Source organism: Amblyomma americanum, chromosome 3, assembly GCF_052857255.1.
Source record: "Amblyomma americanum isolate KBUSLIRL-KWMA chromosome 3, ASM5285725v1, whole genome shotgun sequence".
In the NCBI taxonomy this organism is placed as follows: domain Eukaryota; kingdom Metazoa; phylum Arthropoda; class Arachnida; order Ixodida; family Ixodidae; genus Amblyomma; species Amblyomma americanum.
Window position 1 is genome coordinate 122,172,865 of NC_135499.1, and position 16,301 is coordinate 122,189,165.

At 47.0% G+C, this 16,301-nt stretch overlaps 1 protein-coding gene across 2 annotated transcripts in view; it reads left to right on the forward strand.

Annotated features, from left to right (window-relative positions):
• Window positions 1-9,772, forward strand: part of LOC144124860 (uncharacterized) — a 116,037-nt gene extending 106,265 nt beyond the window's left edge. For both annotated transcript variants that reach the window (XM_077657774.1, XM_077657775.1), the window contains exons 6-7: window positions 2,126-2,429; window positions 5,507-9,772. In XM_077657774.1, the coding sequence (XP_077513900.1) occupies window positions 2,126-2,429; window positions 5,507-6,951 (1,749 nt within the window). In that variant the 3' untranslated portion in view covers window positions 6,952-9,772. The remainder of the gene's footprint in view (window positions 1-2,125; window positions 2,430-5,506) is intronic.
• The last annotated feature ends 6,529 nt before the right edge of the window (window positions 9,773-16,301 follow it).

Here is a 16,301-nt window from a genome sequence, read left to right on the forward strand (position 1 = left end):
GTGTGTGAGTGAGTGAGGGTGAGTGATTTAGAGTGAGTGAGGGTGAGTGATTTAGAGTGAGTGATTTAGAGTGAGTGAGTGAGAGTGAGTGAATGAGAGTGAGTGAGTGAGTGAGGGTGAGTGAGAGTGAGTGAATGAGAGTGAGTGAGTGAGAGTGAGTGAGTGAGAGAGTGAGTCAGTGAGATTGAGTGAGTGAGTCAGTGAGATTGAGTGAGCGAGTGAGTGATAAATTGATACAGTGGGCGACTCATGAAGTTAGGGATTGAAAAGTTAATAATGACTGAGTGTTTGCGAGTGATTCATTGAGAGAGAGAAGAGGGGAGGATAGATCAAGTGAGCAAGGGAGACAAAAAGCAAGTGAGTGAGAGAGGGCGCGAGCGAACAGGCGTGCATGCATCCCAAATGGCCAGGAAAGAACGCCGAAAGCCAGCATGCCGTTAAGGATAGCGTCGAAGGCGCAGAGCGAGTGGGCTATATGAGCGCTGTTGCGTTAGCAGCTTGCTTCCGGTTGTAGAATAGTTGGAAGGTGAGAATCACGTTTATTTAAGCGCTTATAGTGTTCAGAAAGCGCTTTCTTCACATCCCAGGCAGCACTTGTAATACTGATTTCTGTTCGTCGCCACTGCTGCAACGTTTCCAGAGGAAACAGGTCACTTAGTTTTTCGCTGAAAATTCGCAAATATTGGCTTGGTCAGCGCTTGCTGCCTTCTTTTTTACAAATAAGAGAAAAGCAAAAGTCAGCTATACATTTCATAAATCACAGATAGGGCCCTTAATAATAATGATAATTGTTTTTTGGGCAAAGGAAATGGCGCAGTATCTGTCTCATATATCGTTGGACACCAGAACCGCGCCGTAAGGGAAGGGATAAAGGAGGGAGTCAAAGAAGAAAGGAAGAGAGAGGTGCCGTAGTGGAGGGCTCCGGAATAATTTCGACCAACTGGGGATCTTTAACGTGCACTGACATCGCACAGCACACGGGCGCCTTAGCGTTTTTCCTCCATAAAAACGCAGCCGCCGCGGTCGGGTTCGAACCCGGGAACTCCGGATCAGTAGTCGAGCGCCCTAACCACTGAGCCACCGCGGCGGGTAGATAGGGCCCTTGTAATCGGCTTTTTTTTTCTTCCGAATTCGAGGGGTGGAAATCCTGGCACTGTTTTCCACGAGTCCAAATCCGTGTAAAAATCGTTTTTTTTTTTTTTTGGGGGGGGGGGGGGTAAAATACCCTCCGTTCAAGTTTCATCGTAGTAGTAGTAGTTTCATCGTAGGAGTAGTAGAATAACCTGTTTGCCTTCTTTCTCTGCTTGTGCAGGACATACAATGCTCCATATTTTGCTTATCTTTTAAAGAATCGAGACACTGCAGCAAATGCTACGTTTCTCTTTTTCTTCTTAAATTATATATTATTTATTCGGGTGCATTACACTCCTTTTGAGCAGCACTTCCGCGTCTGTGCTGGAACCGCCCGCCTTTGTGCGCTGCGAGACCACTCATTAGACATCAGAGCGGCCATTTACAACGGACAAGAGCCTTGGAGCAGGAAGCTGTTAGCGAGTGTAGCGCTCGATGAAATAACGTCAGTAAGATGCCTGCTCAGTGCCTACGCCCTGCCCTCACTTCCCGCTTCTAAACGATACTTCTCGGACTTATCCTCAGATTAAGCCGCGCCTTGAATAACACGCGTTGAAAGAGGTTGGAAATCGTCAACAAAAGGCAAAGGAATACCGCACAAGAACAAGCTTCGCCACATCCGCAAACACATCCACCGCACACATAAGGTCCGCCAGTTTCATTGCGATGCTTTCAGCTCTGAGTCTCACTATTTTCTTTTGCGGGCACATTCTTGGGCACGAATCGAGTTTTAGCCGGCGTTCAAGAAATCCTTTCAGAGTGCAAAAAAAAATCGGGCGAGAACCTGTTTTACCCGAAAACGAAATGCGCTACTCATACATTGTTCGCAAGGAATATTACTGTAGGATGTACGAGAATAGTGGGATGCGTTAGATTTCGCTCACATCTTCCTGATGCGCTTGAAATCTTGCGCAAACGCAGCGGGATTCCCTGATTACGCGCTGCAACCGGTCAAACTAGGCTTCCGCCAAAATTTGCACGCCTCTCTTCGCAGGGTGGCGACCTACCTCCCCCCAACCACCTGGAGCAGCAGCGACCGCCGCAGCACCTCCACTTCCCTCCGCCCTACGCCGCCTCGTCGTCTCAGCAGAAGTCGCAGAGCCCGCCGCCACCGCCGCAGCGAGAGCCGCAGCGTGAAGGGGTAGCCGCGGGCAGTTCCCTGCACACGGTCAAGCAACAGCATCCGCCGGAACAGCAGCAGCAACAGCACAGCAGCGCCACCCAGCCTCCGGTGCAGCGCCAGACGATTCCGTTTGGCCTGCCGCTGCTCTCGATCAACGTCCTGCCCGACCACTACTGTGAGCACCCGGGGACTTTCGTTAGCTGTATCAGAGGCGGTCATTACTAGAAATTCGGTACAAGCACTTCTAGTTCCCTTGGCTGCCAACATGTGGTGCATGGCTCTGAACGTTCTAAAACAGCACGCTGGCACTTTCCGTGACGTAAGAAAGAAAGAGATTGACCGAGTGGCTGCTGAGCGGAACTTGATAGGCCGTTAGGCTTAGCGCCACTGGCAAAGAGCTGTCCCGAAGTCGCAGGTAATGGAGTTGCGTTGAACGTGCAGATAATTGCTCCGCCTGCGCCGCATAGTCTGGACACGACGACCACTTTCCAAGTAGACCATATACAGACGACTATTCTTAGACCATGTCCTGAATTCCTCTGCCACACCTACGCGAGCACATCCTTGTCTTGTTGAGCCTGAAGGGGCGGTGGTTAAAAAGCGACAGAGGAAAAAAGCTTGCATCTTTAGTCAGAAAACAGGCCCTTCTGACGACCATATATATTTAAATGGAGATCTTTGTGGACAGTTTGTGTTAATTTGCAGCGCGAAACTACAAGCATGTAGCGAATGTTATAAAATAATGAAGTAATGACAGCGGGACCGTGGCATTGGAGTTCAAATTTCTTTACAATAGGCACGTTGCGATGTGGAGTGATAGCACGCTCGCTAAGGATCAAGGGAAACGTGACCACTCCAGCGCTCAACATGCATATTGTTCTAAAAATTTCCAGGATGATTCAGGATGATGCCGTGCCTTGTTGTAAACGTTAGCCATGAAAGTGGCTACTACCGATAGACGATGTCCTAGAAGTTCGACGTTGTGGCATTGCAGGCCGTTGTGCCTTTGTAAAGAAATCCGCATCGATGTGTATGTGTCGACACGGCAGCCCGTGCAAGGTAGCTTTGCTCGTGAAAGTGACTCGTATTTTTCTGCACAAATAAGAGTACAAAAACACATGATGCAATGCACGAATTACTGAAGTCGCGTCCAACGCGCTTACTAACTGGTTTGTACACTTTACTGATCATGTAGTTTATCGCTCGTGATTTTCACTAGTGACCAGCAATGTAAGCACTCGTTGTGTTTATAACGCGTTATATACTTTACGGCAGCACCATAAGACAAATGACGCTGACGTAGAGAGCGGGAACTGACAAATGTTTGTCCAGTCACGAAGCTTTTTCATTGTTATACAGAGAAAGACACGCGCCACGCGGTGAAGTAAAGGTATGGATAGGAACCGAAAATAGACATAAAACATAAAAATACAAAAAACTGAAAACATTGAAAATAGATTTAGAAAAGCCATAAAACAAAACCCAGCCCAAATAAATAAAAAAAATGCCAACGATGGAAATACATTCAGCAAGAGATAGACCTCAGCACTTCAACACATTCACCGCGACAGTTTCAGCATCTGCAGTTTGCAATCTGACAGTAACAATGGAGCACTGCTTACACACTTATCAACTCTGGCAGATCTAATCGCGAAGGCCTCGATGATCTTTCTTCCTATTTTGCTATCTTCAAGGGATATGATGGAGGTTATCTCGAACAAAGGCCTGCAATCTTTCCAGCGATGACAATGCGCCGCCAACTTGCATGGGTGATTAATTATTCCGCACATGACGCGCCTTCCCCAGCCTTTTATTTACACATTTACTTGCCTGACCTTTGCACTGCATTCCGCATGCCATTGGTGTGCAGTAAACGTATTCGCTATCACACTCGACAGAGCGCTTCTCATGCTTCATGGGGCAGCTGGAAACTTTCATGGCCAACCTTTACTGTTCACTTTTGCACACAGTCCTGAAAGTTTTTGAAGGTGCTGTGAGCCGCACTGTTATATCGCGTCTACCTACGATTTTCTTTAGGCCTTGCGTTACTCTGTGTCTATAGGGGAGGACGACTGACCACGCCTTTTTCTTGTATTCTTTTTCCTACAGCTTCTTGCCTGTCACCATTCTTGCACTCTAAACATAAAGGAGTAAGAAGAGATAAGCTCTCCTCTGGCGCACACCTTGCAACCAATCGCCCTCCCCTATATACAGGTACATAAGGTATCGCACAGACTGAAGAAAATCGTAGGTAGACACGATGTACCAGTCCTGTTCACAGCACCTAATAACTTTCAGGAATGTGCGAAAAAGTTAACAGTGAAGGTCAGACCATGAAAATTCCCAGCTGCACCATGCAGCATGCACAAGAATCTTTTGGTCGAGCGTGATAGCGAAGTCTGCTGAACACCGTTGGCGTGCGGAATGCTGTATACGTATGTCAAGCAAGCAGATGTTTAAATAAAAGGTTGGGTGAGCAAGACAACATGTGCGGACTAATTAATAACCCAGGAAAGTTGGCGGCTTATTGCCATTGTTGCAAAGATTGCAGGCCTTTGTTAGAAAGAGCCTCAGTCATAGCCAATGCAAAAAAAAAGAGAGAGAGAGAGAGAGACCGTCGAATACTTCGCGATTATATCTGCCTGAGTTGGTAAGTGTGTGAGCAGTGTTTCATTGTCAGTGTCAGATAGCGAACTGGATATGCTGAAACTGTCGCGGTGAATCTGTTGAATTGCGAGATCTAGGTTGCCCTTGAATGCGTTTCCTTCGTTAGCATTTTGGTTTCACTGGCTTTGGTTTTGCTCTATTGTATTTTTAAATCCATTTTAATGCTTTTTAATTTTTTGTATTTGTATATATTCAACTTATTTCTCATTCCCTTTCATGCGTTTGTTTATAACCGAGTGGCATGTGTTTACTCTGTATAGGAATGGAAAACTTTCGTGCCTTTTAAACTGTTGTCAGTTCGCGGTCTGTGCGCCAGCGTCATTTGTTCCGTGTTCGTGCCGTAAAGTGTCTAGCGCGTTGTAAGCATCATGCTCAACCAATGAGGCCCTATTCTAGCGCCCTTACACACTTGCTTCAGAACGAGCTGCAGCCCAAGGGCTCTTTCCTAATGCGTGTTTCGGAATCATTTACCTGCTGTCCAGCCTACGCAGGCCTAACCTTTACATCAATGCATGCTAGCAAGAAATGAAACAGCCGAAGTGTATACCAAACGAGACTTTATCGCATCTTTCACGCTCTTCCCAGTTCCACCGACGCCACCGGCCGTCCAGATAGGCCAGCCGCACCCTCACAACATCGGCCCCGTGCATCGGGGCCCACCTCACCTTTCTTACCCGCCACTGGATCCACACCTGCAGCCGATGCCGCGGCGTCCTGCTTACGAGGCGGCGGACGAGCAGGTGCTTCCGGAGGACCAGCCCAAGGAGATCATCACGGACCCTCCCGAGTTTTCCACGACACTATCGGGGCAGGAGGACACGTCTCACGCGGCTATCCTAAACGCAGAAGAGTCGAACGCTCGGCAGCAGGCGTCCAAGGAGCCAGAGAACTCTGCGCCTACCGTTCCGCCCCACAAGAAGGCCACGGTGCGGCCTCTCTACTACGATGCACCCAAGTCAGCCGGGGCACAGCTGGCCAGTACGGAAAAGCCGGTCACAATGACGAAAGCTGCATTTCCTCAACCGGATGGCGACTACGATGACGACCAGACGACGACAGCCACGCAGGCGTCGACGACGACGTCGACAACGACTGTCCAGGAGGCGTCTTCCACACCAATGTCTCTCAACAAGAACAACCTGCCGCCACCAGTGCGGCCCTATCCCCAGTTCCCGACGCGGGAATCCGGTTCTGATCACCAAGGTGTCTTTTTAGAGGAGAACCACGTCCACACACCTGACCCGATTTCAGCGAGACCAGTGTTCTTTTCGTATTCGCCTCCTTCTAGGGCACCAGTTAACACCCCAAGCCGGGAGGATCAAAATGAATCGGATGGCAACGCCTCCAGTGGAGGGAAGTTTAGCGCTATCAGACCCCGACCACCGGCAACTGCTCCGCCTAGCGCTAGCGGCGAGTCGTATCGACCTCCGAGGCCTCACTACCCGTACCCGTTACCGAAGTTCGGGCCGAGTACCACGAACCCGGATTTCTTCCAGGAGAGAGTGGACCTCGTCGCCGAGACCGTGTCCGAGACCTCTCCTACGACAGCCGATACCAAGCCTACGCAGGAGGCAAATAAATCCGAAACGCCCGCGAGCACGACGACCACCGACTCACCGCACGTCTCCAAGATTCCCATCCAGGCATCCGTCACGCTTACAAGCGGCCGCTTTCCGAACGGTCCCCGCTCACTCAAGACCAAGAGAAACGCCGTCGGGTCATCCGACCAGCTGGGTGTCCACGGTAGTCTTAGAGTGATAGCTGGCGTCGACTTGGCTTTCCTGCCGAACTTGACAAGGGACGACGCCGCAGTATTCACTGGCCGCTACGAGGAGATCATTTACGGCGTCTGCCTGCCCGCCACAGGACTGGCCGCCAGCGTGGGTGCGTTCGCTCTGCTCATCCTTTGTACTACGTGCATCGCGGCGTACCTCTACTACGTGCTAAGGACGTACGAGGCCAAGTCGAAGCAGTCGTTTGTTCTTCGCAGGTTTCTCTCGACGTACAGGAACAGGAAGATGAAGCACTGAGAGCTTGCCAACTACGTCGTAGAGTTATAACAGTGTTACAAAGCCATGGAACAATCTCAGGAAGGAAACGTTGCTTTTTGCGCGGTACAACCGCTCGCGCTTTCGATTGTTTGGTCATGTACTGAAGACTGTTGCGATCCCACTTGGAACATAGCGTTTCCACGTCGTTGGACGGTGATGCGGAGAGAGCTATGAGTGCTGTTACGAAATGCGTCATTGGGCTCGGATCAGTAGGGTGCATTTTGTGTGCCTTACTGAGCGGCATATGAGTATTTTAAGCATGCGGCGTCAAGCGGCCCTGAGCCGTTTGGAGCAGAAGGACTTGTTGAGCGTGTCGTCAAGACATCGCAGAGACGGCGGCTACAGGAATAAAAAAAGAGACGATATGCTGCGTTGAGTGCTGACTACTAGGAAGACTAAGACAACCTCCGACTTCTTGTGCAGTGTGATGTCTTTTTTCCAGTGTAGACAAAGTGTGTGTCAGCGCACGCATTAACTAGATGACTGCTGAGCAGCCGTTCCTATCCACATGCAGCACCAGTGGAGGAACAGTTCACTCCCGAGGGCACGTTACGCGGCCCGTTCCAGCAGTGCGCGGAATTTTCTAATTATTAGGTGGCCACAAACGTGCGGCACGAACAGAAGCTGTGTGTGCTTTTCCTTACAGTGCGAACTCGACACCACTCTTTGTGCTCCTTCCTAAGTGCTTCTCCGTGTGCGTGCGCTTGTCCAAACTCTCGTAAACACTGCAATTAGCGGGACGTTTTCACGTGCCTGACCTCCTTGACGGACCAAACGTTGGAAGCCGCAGGGGCGTTGCCCTAGTGTCTACCCCCCCCCCCCCCCCCCCCTAACAAACACCTCTTGGGCATGTCGCGGACTTAAGGCTACGTGTTGAGATTAACCGCGCAATTGTCTTTAACACCACTGACCTACCGACCCATCTGCTTTGTTAGTAGACTTGGAGATGAGGTCTTGTAATTCTCCGTGCGCCGGCTGGAACGGCGCATGTGGGAAAAGGGGGAAGCAAAGGCAAGAACAGCCCCAGCAAAACGAACGTACACGGTCACGTCTTGCTCTCACGCGCTGTTTTTCAAAGCAGAATAATGCGCCCGTCGGACGTAGTGGTGAGAATGAGTCTTGCAAGACTGCATTTTACCAGGAACTCGGCACAAACACATCTTGTTCCCTCGGCTGCCACCATGTGGCGCATGGCTTGAAGCTCAAAAAGAGCGCTCTGACGTCATATGTGACTTAAGAAAGAAATAGAGTGAGCGAGTGGCTGCAGAACCGAACGTGATAGACATTTATGGTAAGCAGCACTATAGCTGCGCGCTGCCCTGAATTCGTGGTAATGAACACACTTTTTGCTACCCGGTGCAACAAGCACCAGACGCGCACCTAAATTGATATGGAATGGCAGCATGCCGGCCCTAGCGCCCTTGTCATAACGATAGTGATGGCAGTTGATAGAGTGTGGATTCCCCGGAAAACTGAAACCTATCAGCCAGGGATCAGTGCTCAGTTAAAGGAAGTCTCAAAACTTCTGCGGAGGAGGGCCACACATCACCAGCTCAAATTCACTCCGGCTCTGAATAGGGATAAGAGTAAATAGGACTGTTGCAGCTGTTCGGCCTCATGACAGGAATGCAGGCTGAACGGATGAGAAGAACTTTAATGACTGGAAAAGCGGAGAGGTCGACCTGAAGAAGCGTGTCCCTGACCTACTACTATCCTCTAAGGAAAAGGTGAAGGGAAGGAAACAAATAGAGCACAGATGGAAGGGGATGATTTCATGATACATTTAGTTGTACGAAGTGTCCCGGACGACTGGCAGGCCAAGTACTGTCACATGTCAGAGACGTGGTCGTGGTCTTTTCCGTAACAGGAGAGAACAGCGTCTAGCCCTGGTGTCTTTTCTAGCACGGAGGCCAATGAGCCGCCTTTGCCAGTAAAATATAAACAACCACTCTGGCCCCTCACTATGATCTGCTGTTTGGTTAACCAACAACATAAAATATCCTGCATTGTGGAGTGTCGTTACAGCCGTGGTGACCCGGGAGAGACGGGGAACAAAAACTTGGAAAATGTTACCTTGTGCTTGACAACGTTGCTTTTAGACGGTGCGCGTAAAAAAGCCAGTTCTGATCGGCGGTTACGCCAAGCGGAGCACTTCCGCATTGTCCCTATCATGAGAGTGAATCTTTCATTGCTCTAAAGGCGATGACCCTCGCAGCAAATGAGTTTGGCTGCGTGGGTTTTGGGCTAATGTTGGTTTCTGGTTTTCCGAAAACTCTGCGAAAAGCTGCATTACGGATCCTTGTATCTTTTTTCAAGCTAACCCGAGACTAGCCGCTAGGTATTCAGTGGGAAGTTTTTCAGATAGCGTTGGCCCGTTACTGCGTCAAATGAAACTTAATTGTGCCCTTCAGTGTCGCAGTCTTTGTGTTTTAATTGTCTGCTGACACTGGGCTCTCGCTGTCAGCACTGCAGTGAAGATCACGGCGGACAAGTCGTCGGAAGCACCCGCCTTCATTCATGCTGCAATCGATCGGGCATGATCGTAAATCATAAATCATAAATAAATGCAACCAAGCCATTCTGCATGGGTATTTTTGCCTCGCGGAAGGCGAGAAAAGCGAAAACTACAAATTAAAGGATCATCCCAGCACCAAAAGCATCGTCGTCAGGGAAAGAAGGTTTGTGTGGAAGATTTTATCCTGTAATTTATTTCTCTCGTTGCTAAACTGTTGAGGCCCGTTGAGTGTTACACCTGAATGTTTCTGTTCCTGTGGGCAATAAAAGCAAATATTGATGTGCGATTCACTACATTCCCTGTGTGGCGGTTCCTGTCACAACGCCCAGCGCCGGCGGCGCGTTACCAGTGCTGCACATTCATCAGTGGGGGTATACGCATCTTTATAACCTACCCTTCATACAACGCATGGATGGCGTCACTTTCGAACCACTCCAAGTATATCAAGCTATATTTCAACGGTTCAAATTTTCTTCGCCTTATAACATTTTGCGCCCGTTTACCCGTTATCCGGGCCGGTTACGTGTGACTGCAAGCGTTAGGCTGGCACTATACAGGATACTGCGCTTGACTCTCTTTGCGAAAAGTAAGTAGATTTATTACATTTCTACGTGCAGAAGCTACAACCATTTCTATAGGAGCTCCGGTTTGGTTTCGACCATGTGCGGTCATTTTGGTGTGTACTGAAATATCAGTGTATAAGACGGTTTCCGCATTTCGTCTCCGTCTATAGATGCGGCCGCTGCGGCCCGGTATCTTAAATGTGAACCCTTGTTCAGATCACCAGGGTACCATAACCAATAAGCTAGCACGGCGGGTTTTGTAAACCACACTGGCCACTGTGCACACATGAACAGGGCTAACCAGCCGGCCCATAGTATTGCGAGTATCTTGAACCAACTCTAGAGGCCGGGCTTTAAACTGTAGGGACTGAGGAAGGCAGTCCCCCTCACACTGTGAAAGCTATGAAGCGCCAGCAGGACTGGCTGCATACATTTGGCAAACACAGTGCAAGGCTTGCGTGCATTTTGACTTCAATAAGAATCTCGAAGTCTCCTATCCTTGTTCTCATTCGTTCCAACCTAAATCTCAAGACGAACTGCGGAGACTTTTGTTCGTTCCTCACGCTTGAATTCACCACAGCGCACCAAAAAAACTAACAAGGACAGCGCGGCTGTGGTGTCTTTCTGTCGGTCCGTGTTCGCTTTTTTTTTTTTTTCACTGCGGTCAATTCAAACCTGTATGCTATGTACCGCAGATATGCTACGGCTGACTGGTAGCTATGGCGCGTGCTGCCTACGAACACCTATAGTCGCGAGTTCAATTATGGTCCACGGCGAAACACATTTGGCTGCGGGTTGCGCCACCTCAGAGTGGCCGCAAATGATGACGTCACTTGTAACGTCCCAACGGTCGTTGAGTGGAGATGAAAGCTTCACCGCAGATCTCATTGCAGGCGCGATCAGTTCAAGAAGCAACGGCTTTTTTGCACTTTGTGTGTCACGTCAACCTGCACAAGATGCTTGGCTTTGGCAAGCACTAACTGCTGGTAGGAGTGGATGCTGGCAGTATACAAAAAAATATTCACGACAGTGTTGGTCAAATGTTTAGGGGAATCCCCCAAGGCTGAGTAGATTTGTGATAAGGGAGTAATTAATCACTGACATCAACCATGCCGCCACGGAGGCTCACGATTATGGCGCTCGGCTGCTGACCTGAAAGACGCGAGTTCGATCCCAGACGCGGCGGTCGAATTTCGATGGAGGCGAAATTCTAGAGGCCCGTGTACTGTGCGATGTCAGTGCACGTTAAAGAACCCCAGGTGGTCGAAATTTCCGAGCCCTTCACAACGGCGCAGCCAGAGTCGATTTGGGACGTTAAGCCGCCTATAAACCATAAACCATAAACCGCCCGTGCCTAGCCATACGGCTACAAAGGAAAGCTAACGGAAAGATGCCATAAGCTTGCCGTCCCGGTTAGCTCAGTTGGAAGAGCGACTGCTTCGGCAAAGCGATGGTATGGGGTTCGAACCTCGGACCAGGACGAATTTTTCTTCACCTAGAAAGTTTCTGTGGAAACTACACAACTTTTCTTTTTTGTAGCCGTATAGCTGCGCTTGGGTGGATGCCAATGAGTAATTACTCACTTATTACGAATCTACTCCACCTGGGGGGATTCCTCTAAACATTTCACCATTTCTTAATTAACTTCCTTAAGGAGTTTTATTCACAAACTTTATTTCATTTATCAGATTTGCGCGTTATATAACAGACTTCGATCTGTTGTTAGGGTAGGAAGTTGGGCGGGTTGGTGTATGCTTATTCACACGTAAAAAAAGAGTGCGGAATCCAAACAAAGAACGACACGGAAAGCGTGGGAGTCACAGACACTAACTGGAGAAAGTAGACTAAAAATATTAATAATAATAATTGGTTTTGGAGGAAAGGAAATGGCGCAGTATCTGTCTCATATATCGTTGGACACCTGAACTGCGCCGTAAGGGAAGGGTTAAAGGAGGGAGTGAAATAAGAAAGGGAGAAAGAGGTGCCGTAGCGGAGGGCTCCGGAATAATTTCTACCACCTGGGGATCTTTAACGTGCACTGCCATCGCACAGCACACGGGCGCCTTAGCGTTCTGCTTCCATAAAAACGCAGCCGCCGCGGTTGGGTTCGAACTCGGGAACTCCAGATCAGTAGCCGAGCGCCCTAACCACTGAGCCACCGCGGCGGGTCCGTTATAACACAATGACAAGAATTTCAAAGGATATTGCGTATCAACGCAAGGCAGCTCCTAGTGCACAGCGGAGTTTTACGCGTGTAATGATTACGAATGGCGATGATTGTGCAGAGATGTCCTTTTGTATGAAGACTATTAAACATTGCAAATACGAGGATGTATCTGGTATGCAGATATGTACTTCCGGGGAACCACATACTTGACATAATCTGTCCCGTCATCACTTTTATGCATAAAATGCTTTGTTTACAGCTACATTTCTTATTGCGATAAAGATTGCACTCGTCGCAGTATATAATTCTGGAGGTCGAAACGTTTTCTCCAACCATCGTCCGATTTCGGTACTACCAAAATCCTTTAAAGGTACGCAAGCATAATCCATATAAAAATTACATAATTTTTCTCTTGACAAAACTTTTCCTTGGATTGTCAGCGCGGTTTTAGGAAGCGTCTATCTACGAAAAAAGCCTTCCAAGAACAAAAAATAAATCATCGTATAAGCATTTGATAAGAAAAATGTAGTACGGGAAATCTACACAGATTTTTCAGAAGGGTCTGATCCGTTAAGCCACAATATTGTCAGGTGACGGCAAGGTGAAGAACTAGACGTGATGATAGATGGCGACGATATGATTTAACGGCTGCGGGTCTAGCACGAGCGCTCCTGCCCGCTTCACCGTCTTCTACCCAAACAGCACAGGTAATCGGCCGAACATCACAAGTGGATGGTTTCACTCAGGTCCTTTGGCCTGCCTTTGCCAATACATTTTCAATATTGGACCGATTACCTGTGCTAATTGGGTAGTCTCTCACAATATCCTTCTTTCAAGATTACATATATGCAGCGTTCGCGGAGCATCAAATGCACTTATCAGAACATCACACCTTACCAACAGACGCAATACGAAGAAATAAATAGCGCTAAATCTTCTTTACAAATCACACCTGCGCGCCACAGGGAAGAATATTCGGGCCGATTTTGTTTCTTATTTATATTACTTACATGGCACATTGTCCACAGAACGCAAATTTTAATTCCTGTGCTGTAGATTTCTTACCCTATCCTGGATAGTGAAAACTGACATTCAGTAACACACAAGAAGCGCGCTTATTGATTTAGACGTTTGAGTAAACATATTGCTTAAAAATAAACACAAGCAAAACTAAAGTGGTTTTCCATCGAAAGGGAAGATATTATTTGGAACTGTAAACATATGATTTATAACAGAGCACATGGAACTTGTCAACTTTCTCTAATTCTTCGGAGTGGTCTTTTCAAGGCACGTGACTTGAGACAACGACGTTGATTATTTTCAAGATTCATCAGCCGTTGGCGTCATCACTAGAACAAGACACTTACTATCTCCTAAAATCATACTGTAGTTATATAGTGTATTTCTGTATTGGCACTTTTTCAACTCTGTAACTTAGTTTTGCGTTCCTCTAGGTTGATAAATTTAGCAAAAATTTCATTTATTACAGTTAAGAGCCGTATTGTACATCTCTGGCGTAACGTATTTCTATCCCAGCAATGAGCTTTTTTTTAGGTATAACGTGCTTTCTGTGTTCCGATTTTTTGATTACAGACTCAAGACAGTATAAAAATGTTGAATCAGATATAAAGACAGTTTAAAAATCGTTGCTGCGTTTAAATACTGAAACCAGAAAAACGCGTCATTAAGAAACATACCGCATTCTAGTACCTCGCACATACTCGCATACGTGGTCATTGCACTATACGTTACCCAAAATATTAAACAAGTTGCTTTACGCCGGATTCCATCGAGTTCGAGCCCCAAACCACGAAATCAGCTTTTTTTTTTGTGAGGAGAAAAAATGTTATGAATTTAAAACAGTTGTCTTGTATGCACTTCCGCTTTTCATCTTGTTTTATTATTGTTGTCTGTTTATTATTGTGTTATTATTATACTATACCAAGAAAAATTATCTTCTATTCTGTAGCCCTTACGATTTTAATTTCGTGTTATGCCCTCTTCACAATACTTATGTTTTCTGCACGTAATAAAAGGAGCAATGTAATTCCCGTACTCATGTTTTCAACGGATTTTGTAGCTCAGAGAGTGCAATGTTTCTCGCCAGGAGGCGAAGCCTTGTCAGACGTACAAGAAACGCCTTTTGACTAGTGTTACTTGGTGGAATATTAATTCCTCTTTTAAACTTTCCTGCTCATGATGTATACCTGCTTTCTATCAAAAAATACAGTGAATTGAGAAGTTTTGGGGTCCTGTACGCATTCTGTGTACTGGATTGCATAAATTATTTTTATTTCGACCCAAGAAACAGCACAAACTATTCCGCCTTTTTTATTTCATGTATAGGCATGTTTAGTTGTGAAGCCAAAAAAATTTATTTTCTCCGATTTGCTGCAGTCCAAATTTTGCATGGTGCCAGGGTGCCGTCAAGCTGTTTTCATAGCCTTTAGTCCTGGTAAACACATCGTGTGGAGTTTATCAGGGAGCGATGAGTTTATAAACCGAGGCAGGATAGACATCGGCATCATGAGCCAATTGTTATTTTTTTTTAGACTAAATAAGAGCGTGATGTTGTGTTGGGTTTTGTGGCACATCAGACTTAAGAGTTCAAGCTTCTAACCTCGTAAGGAGATCGGTTGGGAATAAGTGCTGGAATATTAGAAATATAAGACATTTTTTAATTCTGTTCAATTGTAGAAACATACAATCCTTTTGTAGGACAGGCGCCTGACAAGCACAATCTTATGCTCTGAGAATAGAGTCCCAATTGCAGAGCCAAAGCAACAGTGTACAGCATTATGCGTTACAAAACGGAAAGTTTGTAAATATTTGACACTTTCGTGTGTCGATACTATAAACGGCTTACCGCCGCGGTGGCTCAGTGGTTATGGTGCTCGGCTACTGACCGCAAAGACGCGGGTTCGATACCGGCCGTGGCGGTCGCATTTCGATGGAGGCGAAATTCTCGAGGTCTTTGTACTGTGCGATTTCCGGGCACATTAAAGAAACCCAGGTGGTAGAAATAAACCCTGATAAACCAAACCAACTATGAATGGAATAGGCTTCGGGTTCGACATTTGGGTCGAAGAACATGTATTGTGAGGTTCTTGCACCTAGGAAACAGAATATTTCTGCGGGAACATTGGGACTGTCAAAACGATCCGATCCTGCAAAGTATTTGTTTAAAGCGGTAATCAAACTTACCCCTGAAATATAGCCGTCAGTTTTTAGAGCTGTTGAGGATTGGTTACATTATCGTCTATTTAAAAGTGCATTCCGTTGGCTCCATTTTATATTGTGATATTTAGCAAGACGACGACTGAATAGATTTCCATTGTGTTCATTTCTCGCAGACGAAATTCTCCATTCACGTTACTGCGAAAGAATTGGTAACATGCAAATAAGTTGTTACTCTAAGTTGTGATGAAATCTGCGCAGTTTACATTTCCTAGTAACAAGGCGAATAACGCGGCACGGCATCCATGTGGGCGAGCATTTGAACCTCATGTGACCTCAATACTCGGGAAGTAGTCGTTACATAACCCGAAACAGGCAATAATACAGCTGGTGGAATGCCTTACTTTGCACTGCCAACCTACACAAGAAATTCGTTTTTTTGCATTCATCCAGTTGTTTCTAAGTGATAGGCTGTCGTCGATTTGCACACGTATACGTTGCTGACAGGGAAATTTTCTCTATACAGGGAGGCGATCCCTAATGTATGCGGCAATGCCATAAAAGCACTGTTCAGGTCATTTGTAACAATCAGCGCCAGTATTAAGAGGAGCAAGCGAGTGTGATGCGGTTAGGCATGGTTAATTAGGTTTCAAAAGCTGAAGCTTTCTAAGGAAATTACCGTTTGTAGCTTCTCAGGGCAAGTGCTACCGATACCGATACAGAAACCATCTTCTAAGTAAGATCGATGGTTTCCGGAAGAGAAAATTCACTTCACGCTCAAAACTGTCAAAGGAATTGATTAATATCTTCGTGCGGGATAGTCGGTCGTTCATCAGGCGACAGGCGACCTGCCTTTCAATAAATTGTTGTGCGATCTCATCCATCTTTTCATCGGCACACCCTTGGT